The sequence below is a fragment of the Jaculus jaculus genome, chromosome 6 (genome assembly GCF_020740685.1).
Source record: "Jaculus jaculus isolate mJacJac1 chromosome 6, mJacJac1.mat.Y.cur, whole genome shotgun sequence".
NCBI lineage: Eukaryota > Metazoa > Chordata > Mammalia > Rodentia > Dipodidae > Jaculus > Jaculus jaculus.
Genome location: NC_059107.1, coordinates 113,831,409 through 113,845,048, shown reverse-complemented (window position 1 = coordinate 113,845,048; position 13,640 = coordinate 113,831,409). Strand labels below are relative to the sequence as shown.

At 35.1% G+C, this 13,640-nt stretch overlaps 1 protein-coding gene across 3 annotated transcripts in view; it reads right to left on the bottom strand.

Annotated features, from left to right (window-relative positions):
• Cnot2 (CCR4-NOT transcription complex subunit 2) overlaps window positions 1–13,640 on the bottom strand; it is a 108,777-nt gene that overhangs the window by 76,339 nt on the left and 18,798 nt on the right. For 2 of the 3 annotated variants that reach the window (XM_004650092.3, XM_045152521.1), the window contains one exon: window positions 2,073–2,215. In XM_004650092.3, the coding sequence (XP_004650149.1) occupies window positions 2,073–2,120 (48 nt within the window). In that variant the 5' untranslated portion in view covers window positions 2,121–2,215. Of the gene's footprint in view, window positions 1–2,072; window positions 2,216–4,026; window positions 4,050–13,640 lie in introns of those variants that run through there. The other variant, XM_045152520.1, reaches the window with a different exon arrangement.

Below are 13,640 nucleotides of genomic sequence, written 5' to 3'. Positions count from 1 at the left end.
ATATTGTCAGAATCAAAACATACAGATATCACTACTTGAATTCAGGAATTCAGGCTCATTTGAAGGCCATTTTTAGCATAAAACTGAAAACCTACCCTCCCAAATTGTAAACTTTTAATTGAGTCTTTAAGGAAACAAGATCTGTGAGAAATATTATCCTTATTTTTTTTTTTTGCTAAACTCATTATTAGCCTATTATCAGAATACTTAAATAATTTAGGACCTTAATAACCTCCAAAAGCAAAAGCTCTCAAAGATAAATGAAAATGGTTATAAACTTGGCTACAAAGAAATTTTACCTTACCTTAGCCATGAAAAAAAAATTTAAAAATAGTTATCAATTTCATCTTGAAACATACATATTCTAAGAGCTACTAACACAAATACAAATTTTACTTTGGTGATTTAATATTTATTTGATCATACCACAAGCTCTTAGTATAGTCATAATAGTAGACATGGAACTATATCTCTATGTATGCTCTTTTCAACGGAGGCTTCAAAAATAGAATAATTTTACAAACCATTTTTAAACAATTATTTCCAAATACATTCAGCATTATTGTGTAACAACACAAGACAAAATGGAAAACAGTTTTGGCTGGCAAAAGCCTAACAAGAATTCATTTTCTAGCTAAGTGCAAAAAACTTGCATTACTTGCAAGTTACTGCAATATATTTTATTACTGCAGTAAGAGAGCACTCTTGGGAGTAGCATGAGCAGAAATAAGCAAATCTCTCCATAAGTAAATCAGAATTCGATTCCTTTTTTAGTATAGATTTTGAAGTTTTAGATGAATGGTTCCATGAAGCAAATTAGCAATATGTTATCAAACAAATATTCTAACTCACATTTTACAAATAGCACTGAAATGCCACATAATACAGAATCACAAGATTCTTAAAAAGTAATTTAGCAGACCCTACCCAAAGGTGAACAAAATCAAAAGTTCTGAACAATCAAAAGCTTATGAGTCACAGTTGCTGGAGGTGGCTGAGAGGCAGGAAGAGCTACATAGCCAGTGCAAATAACTAGCAAACCCTAGTCAAGTATATGAAGACAAATTAAAAAAAAGGTCACAGGACAACTGACTCAAGGTATCTGCAGCTACTCTAGTTTCTTCAGATAAAACAGATCTAGCAAGAAACTGTATATACCAAGTTAGTTAAAAATCCCAGAAAGGTTAAAATATAAAAGCATCTTTTAATAAATATAAGTTAGTGCCCATACTAGAACCCAGATCTTATAACTGAAGTCTCTTTATTGTAATATACAATATGCTTATTTTTTACACTATTCACTGTCCTTATTTGAGGAACAAAAGGGTTAGCTGCACTAAAATCAATGACTGATACATAAGTGAATAGTTAACCATATAAAGTTAAATTCAAATGCTATTTGTTAATAGTTTTTTTAAAAAATTACTGTTTACTAGCATTATCTTTAAGTCTCCTTGTTTTAAGTCTGTTTCTTTTAAAAACAGAAATAGGAATGTAAATTTCTACCATCTTTTTATATTCTTACATATTATATTACATATTGATATTATTAATCAATTTAAAAATAAGAAAACAAGAATATGATACTGGAAGAACACTAAACTAATGACAACCACCCTAGATTTCATTTCTATTTCTTCTATGTCCTATTTAAATCTGTTTAAATTTCTGTTACAATCTATTGCATAAAATATAGTCCCAAACTAATCTTTTAGGAATACGTGTAAGAGCAACAGTTTACTTTATGAACTACTACTTCCAAATCTAGTCAAGTAAAAAATTATATATCAGCTAATCTAAGTTACAAAAAACATACTAGAAAATTTGTTATAATACTAAAAGTATATATTATGAACATGTTTAACTTTGGAAAATGTTCCTAAGCTATTCCAACTGAACAATCTACTATACATCTTTAAAATTATAATCCAAATTTTCCAAATTGAGGTATATTCATTGTAATCAGCTAGTTTCAATTAACTATTTTTTTCTCAATTAACTATTAGTACTTTTACAGTCCCATGTAGCCATATGACCAACAGAGAAAAAGGAAAGAAAAACAAAGTTTGTACCTGGTAGTTTCTTTTCTCAGATAATGTATGTCCATCAGTCCTCACCATAGAGTCGTGTCCTTTCCTCACAGTACTGGAGGCAATCAAACAGAACTGTCACTCAAGGGCCGTGTCTCAGGAAGGACTGCTCACCAATTCTCCCTCTAGGATGGAAAAAAGCCATCAAAATTACTAACATCTAAAATGTATGAATAACAAAAATATCCATCATGATACACAAAAAACAAGACAACAAAAAGAAACTGTATTATATTCTAATCATTTTTCCCTCTTTATTAATTATGAAAAACTTCCCCCTCACACCTACTTTCTTTAGTTATGACTGCCCACCAGACAACACACACAAGAAAAAAAAAGTGAACAACAACAAAATAGATTAAAAAATAAAAGCTTAGCCCCAACTAGCATATTTTTTCTTTCTCAAATAGTCTATGGTTAATTTCAAAATATCCAAATAATTCAGCTTAATCACTTAGCTATATGGCCTCTTAAAATGCTTATGTTGTTGGATATTAGACAGAAATTGTTGTTTATACAGGTGCTCATTTATGTCATTCATGGGGTTTAGTTATAAACTGTAAAATAAGAATGTGTCACATTTAAGACAACTAATAAATACAACCCTAGATGAATATTCTATTAGTTTATTCTAATGAAGAACTAATTTCCACTCCAACTGATGACTTTGCTTTCAGTCCTCCAACTCCATGCACACTCCAAAAGTTTTACTTTTTGACAATTGGCTCTCTCCATATAATATTTACTGGTGCTCATTTCTGGATAGAGATAATTAAGCACAAACTGAGTAGGAACTATTAATCTTTGAGGAAAAAAATCCCGAAAACAGAAATAATAGTCAGCAGAAATGGTACCCCAAAAATATATGTTGGCAATAAAAGCTCAAAGATTCAAAGGTAGTATCTAAAATGAATTTGTAAAGATAGCTATTTTCACAACAAACAATTCCCATCTTGTAAAACATTTACTGCAGTAGTATATACAGCTACTGAACTAAGAATGTTTCCATCAAGTAATATTTATATTCAAACTTATCATTTTTGATCATAATATGTACTTTAGGTTAATAATAAAAACCTTTTAACTTTTAATTTATAGAGTAAATCCGTATCAAAACCAATACAACACAACACACACATACACATACACATACATTAAAAAGCAACCAGCTAAGAAAGGGGAGGGTTAAAGAAGAAATAAATCATGAAAAATTAACATTTAAGTTGCTAAAAGAATACATGTGACAGAAATCTATCTTCTGGCTCCTATTCTTATACATTAAAAAAAAAAAAAATCAGGGCTGGAGAGATGGCTTAGTGGTTAAGCACTTGCCTGTGAAGCGTAAGGACCTCGATTCCCCAGGACCCACGTTAGCCAGATGCACAAGGGGGCGCACGCGTCTGGAGTTTGTTTGCAGCGGCTGGAGGCCCTGGGGCACTCATTCTTTCTCTCTATCTGCCACTTTCTCTCTCTCTCTCTGTCACTCTCAAATAAATAAAAATGAACAAAAAAATTTTAAGAAAATAAAAACAAAAAATAAAAACAAAATCACAAAGTTGTAGAAGCCACATGTTTATTCAATTTGACCATTTTACACTGTATGTTTAACTGAAAATACTCAAAATGCTTTACTACTGTAAGGCAAAACTATCACTGCTCATTAGCAAAATTATATGTACCTAATCAAAGTATGTATCCTCAAAAATAATAAAGAAGATCTGTCTAAACATTAGTAAATTCACATGTATAAATGTAATCATTATTCTTCAGCAAGGAATTAGGTATTCTTTCTTATCAATCAATCAATCATTTGCTTATTTATTATTTCATTTGCTGGAGATTGACTGAATCCATGGCCTTCCACATCCTATGTAAGCACTCTACCAGGGAGCTATATTGCTAGCCAGGAATTATGTTATTTAAAAGGAAAAATTACCAAGTGAATTGGATGTCCATCAAGAGTTAACTGATACATATTTGACTTCAACTTAAATTTTCATTAACTGTCACAAAAAGAGAATAAAATTATTTCATTACGTATCCCCTTGAAATTAATCCTACTTTCGTATTAGTGTATTATGTTAGTAAAGTTTTAAAATGGTAACTATCTTACCTTAATGTATTAATGACGATTCAACTCAATGGATAATCTAAAATTTGAGCCATTATTTGTAGAATTTAGAAATTTTTCCTCCTTAAATATATTAAGTCCATGTGGTGGTTTGATTCAGGTGTCCCCCATAAACGTAGGCATTCTGAATGCTAGATTCCCCAGCTGATCAAGACATGGGAATTAACGCCTCCTGGAGGCAGTGTATTGTTGGGGGTAGGCTTATGGGTGATATAGCCAGTTTTCCCTTGCCATGTTGGGCACTCTCCTGTTGCTACGGTCCACATTATGTTGGCCAGGGGGTGATGTCCACCCCTCTGCTCATGTCATCGTTTTCCCTTGCCATCATGGAGCTTCCCCTTGCGCCTGTAAGCCAAAATAAACCTCTTTTCCCACAAGCTGCTCTTGGTCAGGTGATTTCTACCAGCAATGCAAACCTGACTGCAACAGTAAAGTGGTACCAGGAGTAGGGTTGCTGGTAGATACCTGTGTGGCTTTGGCCTTTTGGAGCTGGTTTTCAAGAGGAATGTGGAAGGATTTGAAAGCTTTGCCTAAGAGCCACTTTGCAGTGCTGTAAGTACAGCTTGATGGACTATTCTGGTTAAGAGCTGAAAGACCTGAATGCATTAAGAACTAGGGACTGTGAGGTTTGGCTAATGAGAGTGAGAAAGAGCTTTGCTTGGGCTGGGCTTGTGAGGCTTGCTGTATATATATTTATATAAATATATATATTTGGGTGAACTTCTACCCATTTAGCTGCAATTGAGATTATAACCTTTGAGACTGAGCCAGCTGACCTGCACTGGGGCAACAGGAAGAATGTAGACCCTTGAAGTGGCCTGAGAGCTCAAGGAGTATCCTGTTCTTCAAAGTCTGCTTGATTCCCTTCTGAATTAACAAACTGTACCCTACCTGGTATTGTGGAGTATAAGAAATACAGGAAGGAGAGGGTCACTGAGTTTGCAACATGGTCTTCTGTTTTGGAAATGGCCATGGGCAGTGTGAAGCAGGTTTGCTGGATGCCTGCATGGAAAGCCCACAGGGCCATGAGGATGTACCGTGGGTTGCAGTGGAGATCCAGTGGAGATGCCGGGACCATGAGACAGCTGCTAAGGAAAGCTGCAAACCCCGGTGAAGTCTTCCAGGACTGTGAGTAGACTAGCTGGAGGGGTGGAAATGGAATGCTAGAGAGTTGTTGCTGGTTAGAATTTCGGACTTGGAGATTTGTCACTGGCTAGAGTTGTTGGACTCGAAGCTACAGAGTTTAATGTTTGCCCTAGTTGTTTTAAATCTTGTATTGGTTGACTATTTCTTTGCTATGCCCAATGCCATCTTTTGCAGTGTAAATGTTTATTCTGTACCATGAGGTTTTGGGGGGATTTTTTTTGGTACTATGGCTCAGTTAAAAGACCTTGGACTATGGGGATATATGATCACTGAAATTGATAAAAACTATGGGGACTTTTAAAGTTGGACTGAATGCATTGTATCATGGATGGTTATCAGTTTATGGGAGCCAGGGGCAGAATGTGGTGGTTTAATTCAGATATCCCCCATAAACTTAGGTGTTCTGAATGCTACATTCCCAGCTGATAGAGATTTAGGAATTAATAATGCCTTCAGGAGGGAGTATATTGTGGGGGCAGCCAAAATCAAACTCTTTTTCCCCACAAGCTGCTCTTGGTCAGGTGATTTCTACCAGCAATGTGAACCTGACTGCAACAGTCCATATAGTACCTTGAGATTATCCTAATTTTATCAAAAGATACATTTAAAATATAAAACCATTCAAGGCAATTTTCAGTACCTCAATGCTTTAATATGTCTTTAAAAGCACAATCTAATTATGGAGGAGGACAAACAATGCCTAATAATAATAATAATAATGATGATGATGATGATGATGTTTCATTTCATCAGTAAATTTAAAAGAAATAGAACCATCTTCACTTTGGAAAAATACAGAATTTAGTATGAAGGGAAAACTTACTTTTTGTTTCCATCTCTTGGGATAATTTCAAATATTTCATGAACTAAGGCTTCAAACCCTCACCAATATTATTGAAACTAATATTCCATATTACAAGAAAGACCATTATCTCCTTTGATATAAATAAGAGAAAAGAATTAAAAGCTCTTAATTTCTTTCAAACAAACATGGAACATTAACATTTGTCACCACTTTCTTCTCTATGTTATATTAAGTAAAATGCTCAGTCATACAGTATGCTGATGACACTTATATTGGGAATGAATGGGCATCAGTGAAACAGTTCGTCAGTATGTGTATGAGGTAGACAGCATGTGAAGAGAACAAGCAGCAGAAAATATGTTTATGCAGACCATATTTGAAACATTAAACAGTATTTATCTGTTACACATTTAAAAACTATTTACTTCATGGTGAGAGTAAAAGGAAATTCTGAACAAAGTTATATTGTGATTTTAAGATGTAATTCCTCAATTCCTCCAACAATCAGTCTTAATACTTTAGTTTTAACTTATGTCATTACTGAACAAGTTTACCAAAGTACCACAGGCAAAACTATAGAGTTTGGTTAAGGTTCGAATATTTAAAGATTGTGTCGTAAAATTTTGTGTATAGTTAGAATCCAATGTAGTTCTATAAAATCGATTTGGAAGAGATTAAAAATATTTCTTTTCGGTTCAGCAGTTAAAGGTGCTTATTTGCAAAGCCAGATGCACATAGTGGAGCATACATTTGGAAATGGTTTGCAGTGGCAAGTGGCCCTGGCATGCCCATTCCCTCTCTTTTCCATGAGACTTGTCTCCTTTTTACACTAGATCATGACAGTTTAGTCCAGTTCCTCTATTCTTTGGGTATAATATAGCTAAAATAATTTCAGATATTGACTTATATATTGGATGGACATCTTATTTAGCTTTTATAAGTACTAAATCTCCTCATTAAAAAATATACAAATATTGGGCTGGAGAGATGGCTTAGCGGTTAAGCGCTTGCCTGTGAAGCCTAAGGACCCCGGTTCGAGGCTCGGTTCCCCAGGTCCCACGTTAGCCAGATGCACAAGGGGGCGCACGCGTCTGGAGTTCGTTTGCAGAGGCTGGAAGCCCTGGCGCGCCCATTCTCTCTCTCCCTCTATCTGTCTTTCTCTCTGTGTCTGTTGCTCTCAAATAAATAAAAAATATTTAAAAAAAAATATACAAATATTATATAAAGGTATCCCAATTCTGATGAATTTTAAAAATTATAAAATTTTTCATGTCTTCATATTTCAGCCAAAAATGTTATTACGTAATATAGACTAATTGTTGATTTTAACTTCTGTCAGCAGATCTTTTGTTCATAGTTTACTCTCTGTAGTCTTATGCGCCTTAAATATGTAAACTCTACTTTTTGTTAATATCAGACTTTTCCAGATATCAAAATATTAGAATATTTTAATTTGGTTTATAAAAAATCCATGATGTTTGGCTATCAATCAGCATGCATCACCATGCCTGGCTAAAACACTGTAATTTTAAGATGCTTCTTGTCTTGTTCATGCTGGTTTTGCTGGGTGATTATCACTGAGGTTATAATCCAAGTCTTATAAAAAAAAACTTACCGGGCTGGAGGGATGGCTTTTCAGTTAAGGTTGCCTACAAAGCCAAAGGACCCAGGTTTGGTTCCCCAGGAATGTTAGCCAGATGCACAAGGGGGTGCACGCATCTGGAGTTTGTAGTGGCTGGAGGCCCTGGTGCATCATTCTCTCCCTCTCTCCCCCCCTCTCTAAAATAAATAAATAAATAAATAATTTTTCTAAAAAAAAATATGTTTATGTACTTCTTTCCCCAAAACAAGTTTTTACATTATTTTTTTCAAAAAGTTGCACAAATATTCAAGTCAGAAAGGACAACTGTACATTAGCAAAACTACAGGGGAAGTTTCTGTAAGGCAGGGTTGTCTTCTATGAAATTACAAAGCATTGTACAGCAAAGGACACTGTGAATAAAGCAAAGAGACAGCCTATAGAATAGGAGAAAATCTTTGCCAGCTATACATCTGACAGAAAATTAATATCCAGAGTATACAAAGAACTCAAAAAATAAAACAGTAAGAAATCAAACAACCCAATTAAAAATGGGCTGTGGAACTAAATAGAGTTCTCAAAAGAAGATATCTAAAAAAGTGTTCTACATCCTGAGCCATTAGGGAAATGCAAATTAAAACTACTTTTAGATTCTATCTCACTCCTGTCAGAATGGCTATCATCAAGAAAACAAATGAAAATAAATGTTGGTGAGGATAAGGGAAAAGGGGAACCCTTCTACACAGCCATTGTGGAAACCAGTGTGAAGGTTCTTGAGACAGCTAAATATAGATTTGCCATATGATCCAACTATAGCACCCCAGGCAAATATCCCAAGGACTCGTCTCACTCACTAGCTTAGAGATACTTGCACAACCATGTTTACTGTTGCTCTATTCAAAATAGCTAGGAAATGGAACTAGCCTAGATGCCCGCCGCTCCATAGATGAATAGATAATAAAGATGTGGTACATTTATACAATGGAGTTCTATTCAGCAGTAAAGAAAAATAAAATTTGCAGGGAAATGGATGGATCTGCAAAGGATGAGGTAAGTCAGGCCCAGAAAGCCAAATGTCACATGTTTTCTCTAATATGTGGATCCTAGCTACAAATATGTAGTCTTGTGTGTGAGCTGGAACCAAAAATAGATAGCAGAGGACAGTAAGCTGGAAAAAGGCAATAAGGGAGGGAAGGAGAGGGAAAAAATTAAGAGGATGGAGATGAATAAATAGGTGAATGGATGGATGGATGGATGAACAGACTATGGGGAGTGGAATGGCCTAAGCAAGGCCAGGTGAAGAGATTTTAGAAGGGTGGGGGGGGGGTCAATCAAAATTCAAGATATTCTGAATAAGACATATGAAAGCCAACTTTTTTGGAATGGGTGAAATAGTGGCATGCCTGCTCTAGGCAAAACTGCTTTCTTATTGGACTGGTGGCCTGCTCTATGGGACAGAACACATGCCTGGTACTGAAAACCTAATTAAAAGCCTATGTCAGGGGAGGTCATGAGCCTTAAGGGTATAAAGCCTGCTCTTGTCTGGTTAAATGCATATAGTATACTCACCAAACTGCCCTGTAAGCACTACACTTAATATTCATATTCATATATTAATGTTACTCCCACTTTTGGTTAGAGAAGCTTCTCTTTTAAGATGGTGGTGACCACTGGGATGACACAAAAGGCAACACAGTACTGAGAAGAAGGGACAAAGGAGTGCCCAGCTCTGGAACATCTCTATCACACCCTCCGAGGCTCAAGGTCCACTGCAGAGGTAGAAGAATGAATGTAAGAGCCAAAGGAAGGGCACCACTCCTTACAACACAACTGTCCAGACAGAAATTAGCCTTGATATCCAAGACCTCACAGTATCTAGCATACCTTCACAAGACCCTATAATAGGAGAATAAGGCTATAATATCAAAATAAGAGAGACTAACAGAGAGAAGAGGGAGGTGATTTGATGGAGAGTGGAGTTATGAAGGGAAAAGTGGGAGAGGGAGGGAATTATCATGGTTTATTGTCTGTAAGTATAAAAGTTGTCAATAATAAAATTATACATTAAAAACTAAATGTCCCAGAAAGCATTAATAAACTTACAGATCCAACTTCAACAACTTCCAAGGAGAACAATTACAAAAAATAATTAACATTTCAGAGTAAAATTAATGAAAACGTGTTAGGAGAGGAATGTGAAAGGGGCAAATTAAGATTTGTCATCAGAAACAATGCAAATTTGAAATATAGATTAACTTTTCTTTTTAACGACAGAATCTAGCCCACACTTGCTTCAAACTAGAGATGTTCTTGTCTTCCCTTCTACCAAGTACTAGGCTACTATCACATCTGGCAGCATTTCTGTAGTACAAAAGAAAAGAATCTCTATCAAAGAATTCTAAGACATCTTTCAAAAATGAAGATATGTATAGCTGCTTCCAAAGACAATTTGGTAGCATAAAGTTAAATCTTTGTGTAGTATATAATTCAGTAACTCTATCTATTCTCAGCATTTATCAAAGTGAACTGAAAACTTACATTCACAGCTAGTAAATCCAGTAGATTAATGCTCATACTAAAAAAGATATCTTTCAATAGGTAAATGAATAAAAACATTATGTTTATGACTGAATACTGCTCACTAATAAAAGGAAATACTAATTTAGCAAACATAGATGAATTTCTTAATGCATTTTGCTATGCAAAAGTATCCAGACCAAAAACACTCCTTATGATCCTATTAATATAACATTCTGTCAAAGGCAAATAACAAGGTTAACTAACATAATTTTTTCTTTTCCAGGCTTGGTTCTCAAAGTTGTAAATTAAGTGACTGTAATTGACTAAAAAATGTACATAACCAGCTGGTTCTCCTGTTTTTTATTTTCTTCCACTTTCCTGCTCAATGCTCTTTATAGCAGTAGCCTAATACTTTGAAGGTTAGGAAGTATATCTAAAATATCTATAATTTAGTAGTCATTAAACACTCTAAAGTTAAATCAGCAATTTAGTCAGGTTAAGACAAACCAGTTGGCCAGTTATTTTTCTTAATGTTCTTTTAGTATAGGACATCATTATATTCTAGGTTATGAGAACCAAGTACAAGATATGACCAGTTTCACTGAAGCTAAATAAAGTGAAATGAATACACTGGGCCTCAATCTTTTAAAAGCATAGTCTTTCTCAAATTCTAAAAAGTTAAGTAACATTTTCTGTTCATAGATCCAGCAATGATGCTATTACAATCACAAAATATTCTCCTCTTCAGGAATGGCAATACACACCTGTAATGCCAGCACTAAAGAGTGCTGAGACAACAGGATAGGGAGTCTAAGACCATGTGGACTACAAAATTCTAGCTCTAGGTCAGTGCTAGTTCTAGAGCCAGCTTGGGTACAACCCATCTCAAAATATAGGTTTCCTTGCAGCTAAGAACTAATTTTCAGTTTGAACACATGGATAAATGTTTCCACAATCCTGAGTTGCTGACCAGTGGTACATAGAAGCACAAGCAAAATAAAACTCAAGAATTTCAGTTGCACACTCTACTTGATCAAGTCTAGAAAAATTATATTTCTTTTTTAGAATAACTATATAGTTCTATCTCAATATTCCATAATTCTTGGTTCTGACTGAAAAGCTCAGAATCTCAGGACACAGTTAACCCTACTAAAGCTAGAAAGTCCCAAATAAAATGAAATACAAATTAAGGGAGTGCTATTTAACTTAACTTACAAAATTTAAGTTTATGAACCTAAGTCTTGAAAATTAAAAGATTGTTTTATACTTAAAATTAAAACAGTAAGAAAGGGGTCCTCTCGATGGCCTTCCTGCTACCAGACACGTTTATCAAGTTTAACAACAGTTATGTCATTCAATTTCCTCCATTATCTGTTTTAGTTGTTCATGACCTAGAGAACAACAGTAAGGAAGAAAAAACTAAAACAAATAAGGTAGATATTCCTGTAAGTCAACAGGGGTAAATATTCAAAGAAAAGCAATTATTTCAATGCTGCTCATTAGAGAAAAGCCACAAGAAATTTGGCAGAGTAGGAACAGCTGATGATGCAAAACAATGTTTGGGAGTAGATTACTGGAGTGATGATTCTGAGTAGATGTGAAAGGAGTGTTTAAGAGACAGTGGTCTTAGATGAGCAAGAAAGGATATATTGAAGAAGAAAGTAGGAGTAGATGCTGGTAAGTAGACAGATACTGCATTGGAAGGATATAGTAGATGAACAGTTGCTTCTGTTTGAAAGAAACAACGGCATCAGCTGAAAGTATGACCATGAAAGGAAATGTCAGAGGAGAAAAGGGTATAAAACTATACTTTATTAAGATAGTGAGAGTAGAAGAAATCAAGTAAGTAGAATTTTCAGGTAGCATTAAGAAACAACTTGATAATAACGTTCTCCAGACACAGGTAGCTGCCTAGATGCAGGAACAGTGTCGGTGGAGGTGGAGTGATTCAAAGCCAGCAGGTACAATGAAATGTGAGAGGAAAGAAGACTTAAGAGTATTGGGTAAAAAATTCATTACCAGTTGCCTACTCCCTGTGTTTCTCAAACACAAGTCAATCTTCAACTTAGCAGCACTTTTCCCATAATCTTACCCCAAATTTTCAATACCAAGTAAATTCTTAACATTGACATTTCTCTTTAACTGTAATCAAAGAGGCCTTCACTGACCACCCAACTGTCTGAATAATCTTCTCATTTGCTTGTTTTCTGTCTCTAAGGTCTTCAGAAATGTCTAACATATTTACAACAGTGACATAACACTGACAATTAAAAAAATGCAAAAACATATTATATCATTTATATTCATCACTAGTCTATACAAATTACAATATATAAGTAGACTATGTATGTATAGTACCATGAGTTATTTAATACTTAAAATTAATATTCTAATATAATCAGCATTTCAATAAAGTATTTTTTAAATTTTTATTTATTCATTTGCAAGTAGAGAGAAATAGAGAGGACAGAAAGAGCATGCCAGACCTCTACCTACTGTAGACACTTGCACCACCTTATGCATCTGGCTTTTATGTTAAGTACTGAGGAATCAAACTTGGATCCTTAGGGTTTGCAGGCAAACACCTTAGCCATTAAGCCATCTCTCCAGCCCTATACTACCACTTTTTATAAAAAATAGATAGGAGCCAGGCATGATGGCACATGCCTTTAATCCCAGCACTTGGGAGGCAGAGGTAGGAGGATCGCCATGAGTTTGAGGCCACTCTGAGACTACATACTAAATCCTAGGTCAGCCTGAGCTAGAGTGAGACCCTACCTTGAAAAAAAAAAAAAAAGGAGAGAGAGAAAAGACAGATAGGGATATTTGTAATATATTCATATGCATGGGAGGAAGAGACAGAGCCAGGCAGGTAAGACACGGAGACCATGTTAAGATGGAGGCCAACACAAGAATGATGTTTATTTCAAGCAATGCTGGCAATCATGAGAAATTGCACATGAGGCAAGGGAAATTTCTTCTCTGTAAATTACCAAGAAATATGGCCTAGTGACACCATAATTTTAGGTTTCTGTACTCCAGACACATGAGAAAATTAAATTGTTATTTTACACTACTCAATCTGTAACTACTTATTCTAGCAGCCTTAGGAAACTAATACAATAAGTAAGTACACAGAGCCCAATAGATAAATTAGAAATACAAAAAGTTTGTTAATTCAAGAGATGGCAAGAAAAAGGGACTATACAGTCCCCAGACAGTCAGCATATCTAGTACCAGAAGGTGCTACATGGGCGGCTGGGGGAAATAACCAATATTTCTCCAAGCAACTCATGGTCTAACCTACTTAGCAGCAAATAACCTGTTGTGATGCCCACACAAGTGCAATAGTGGCACACAACCATGGTG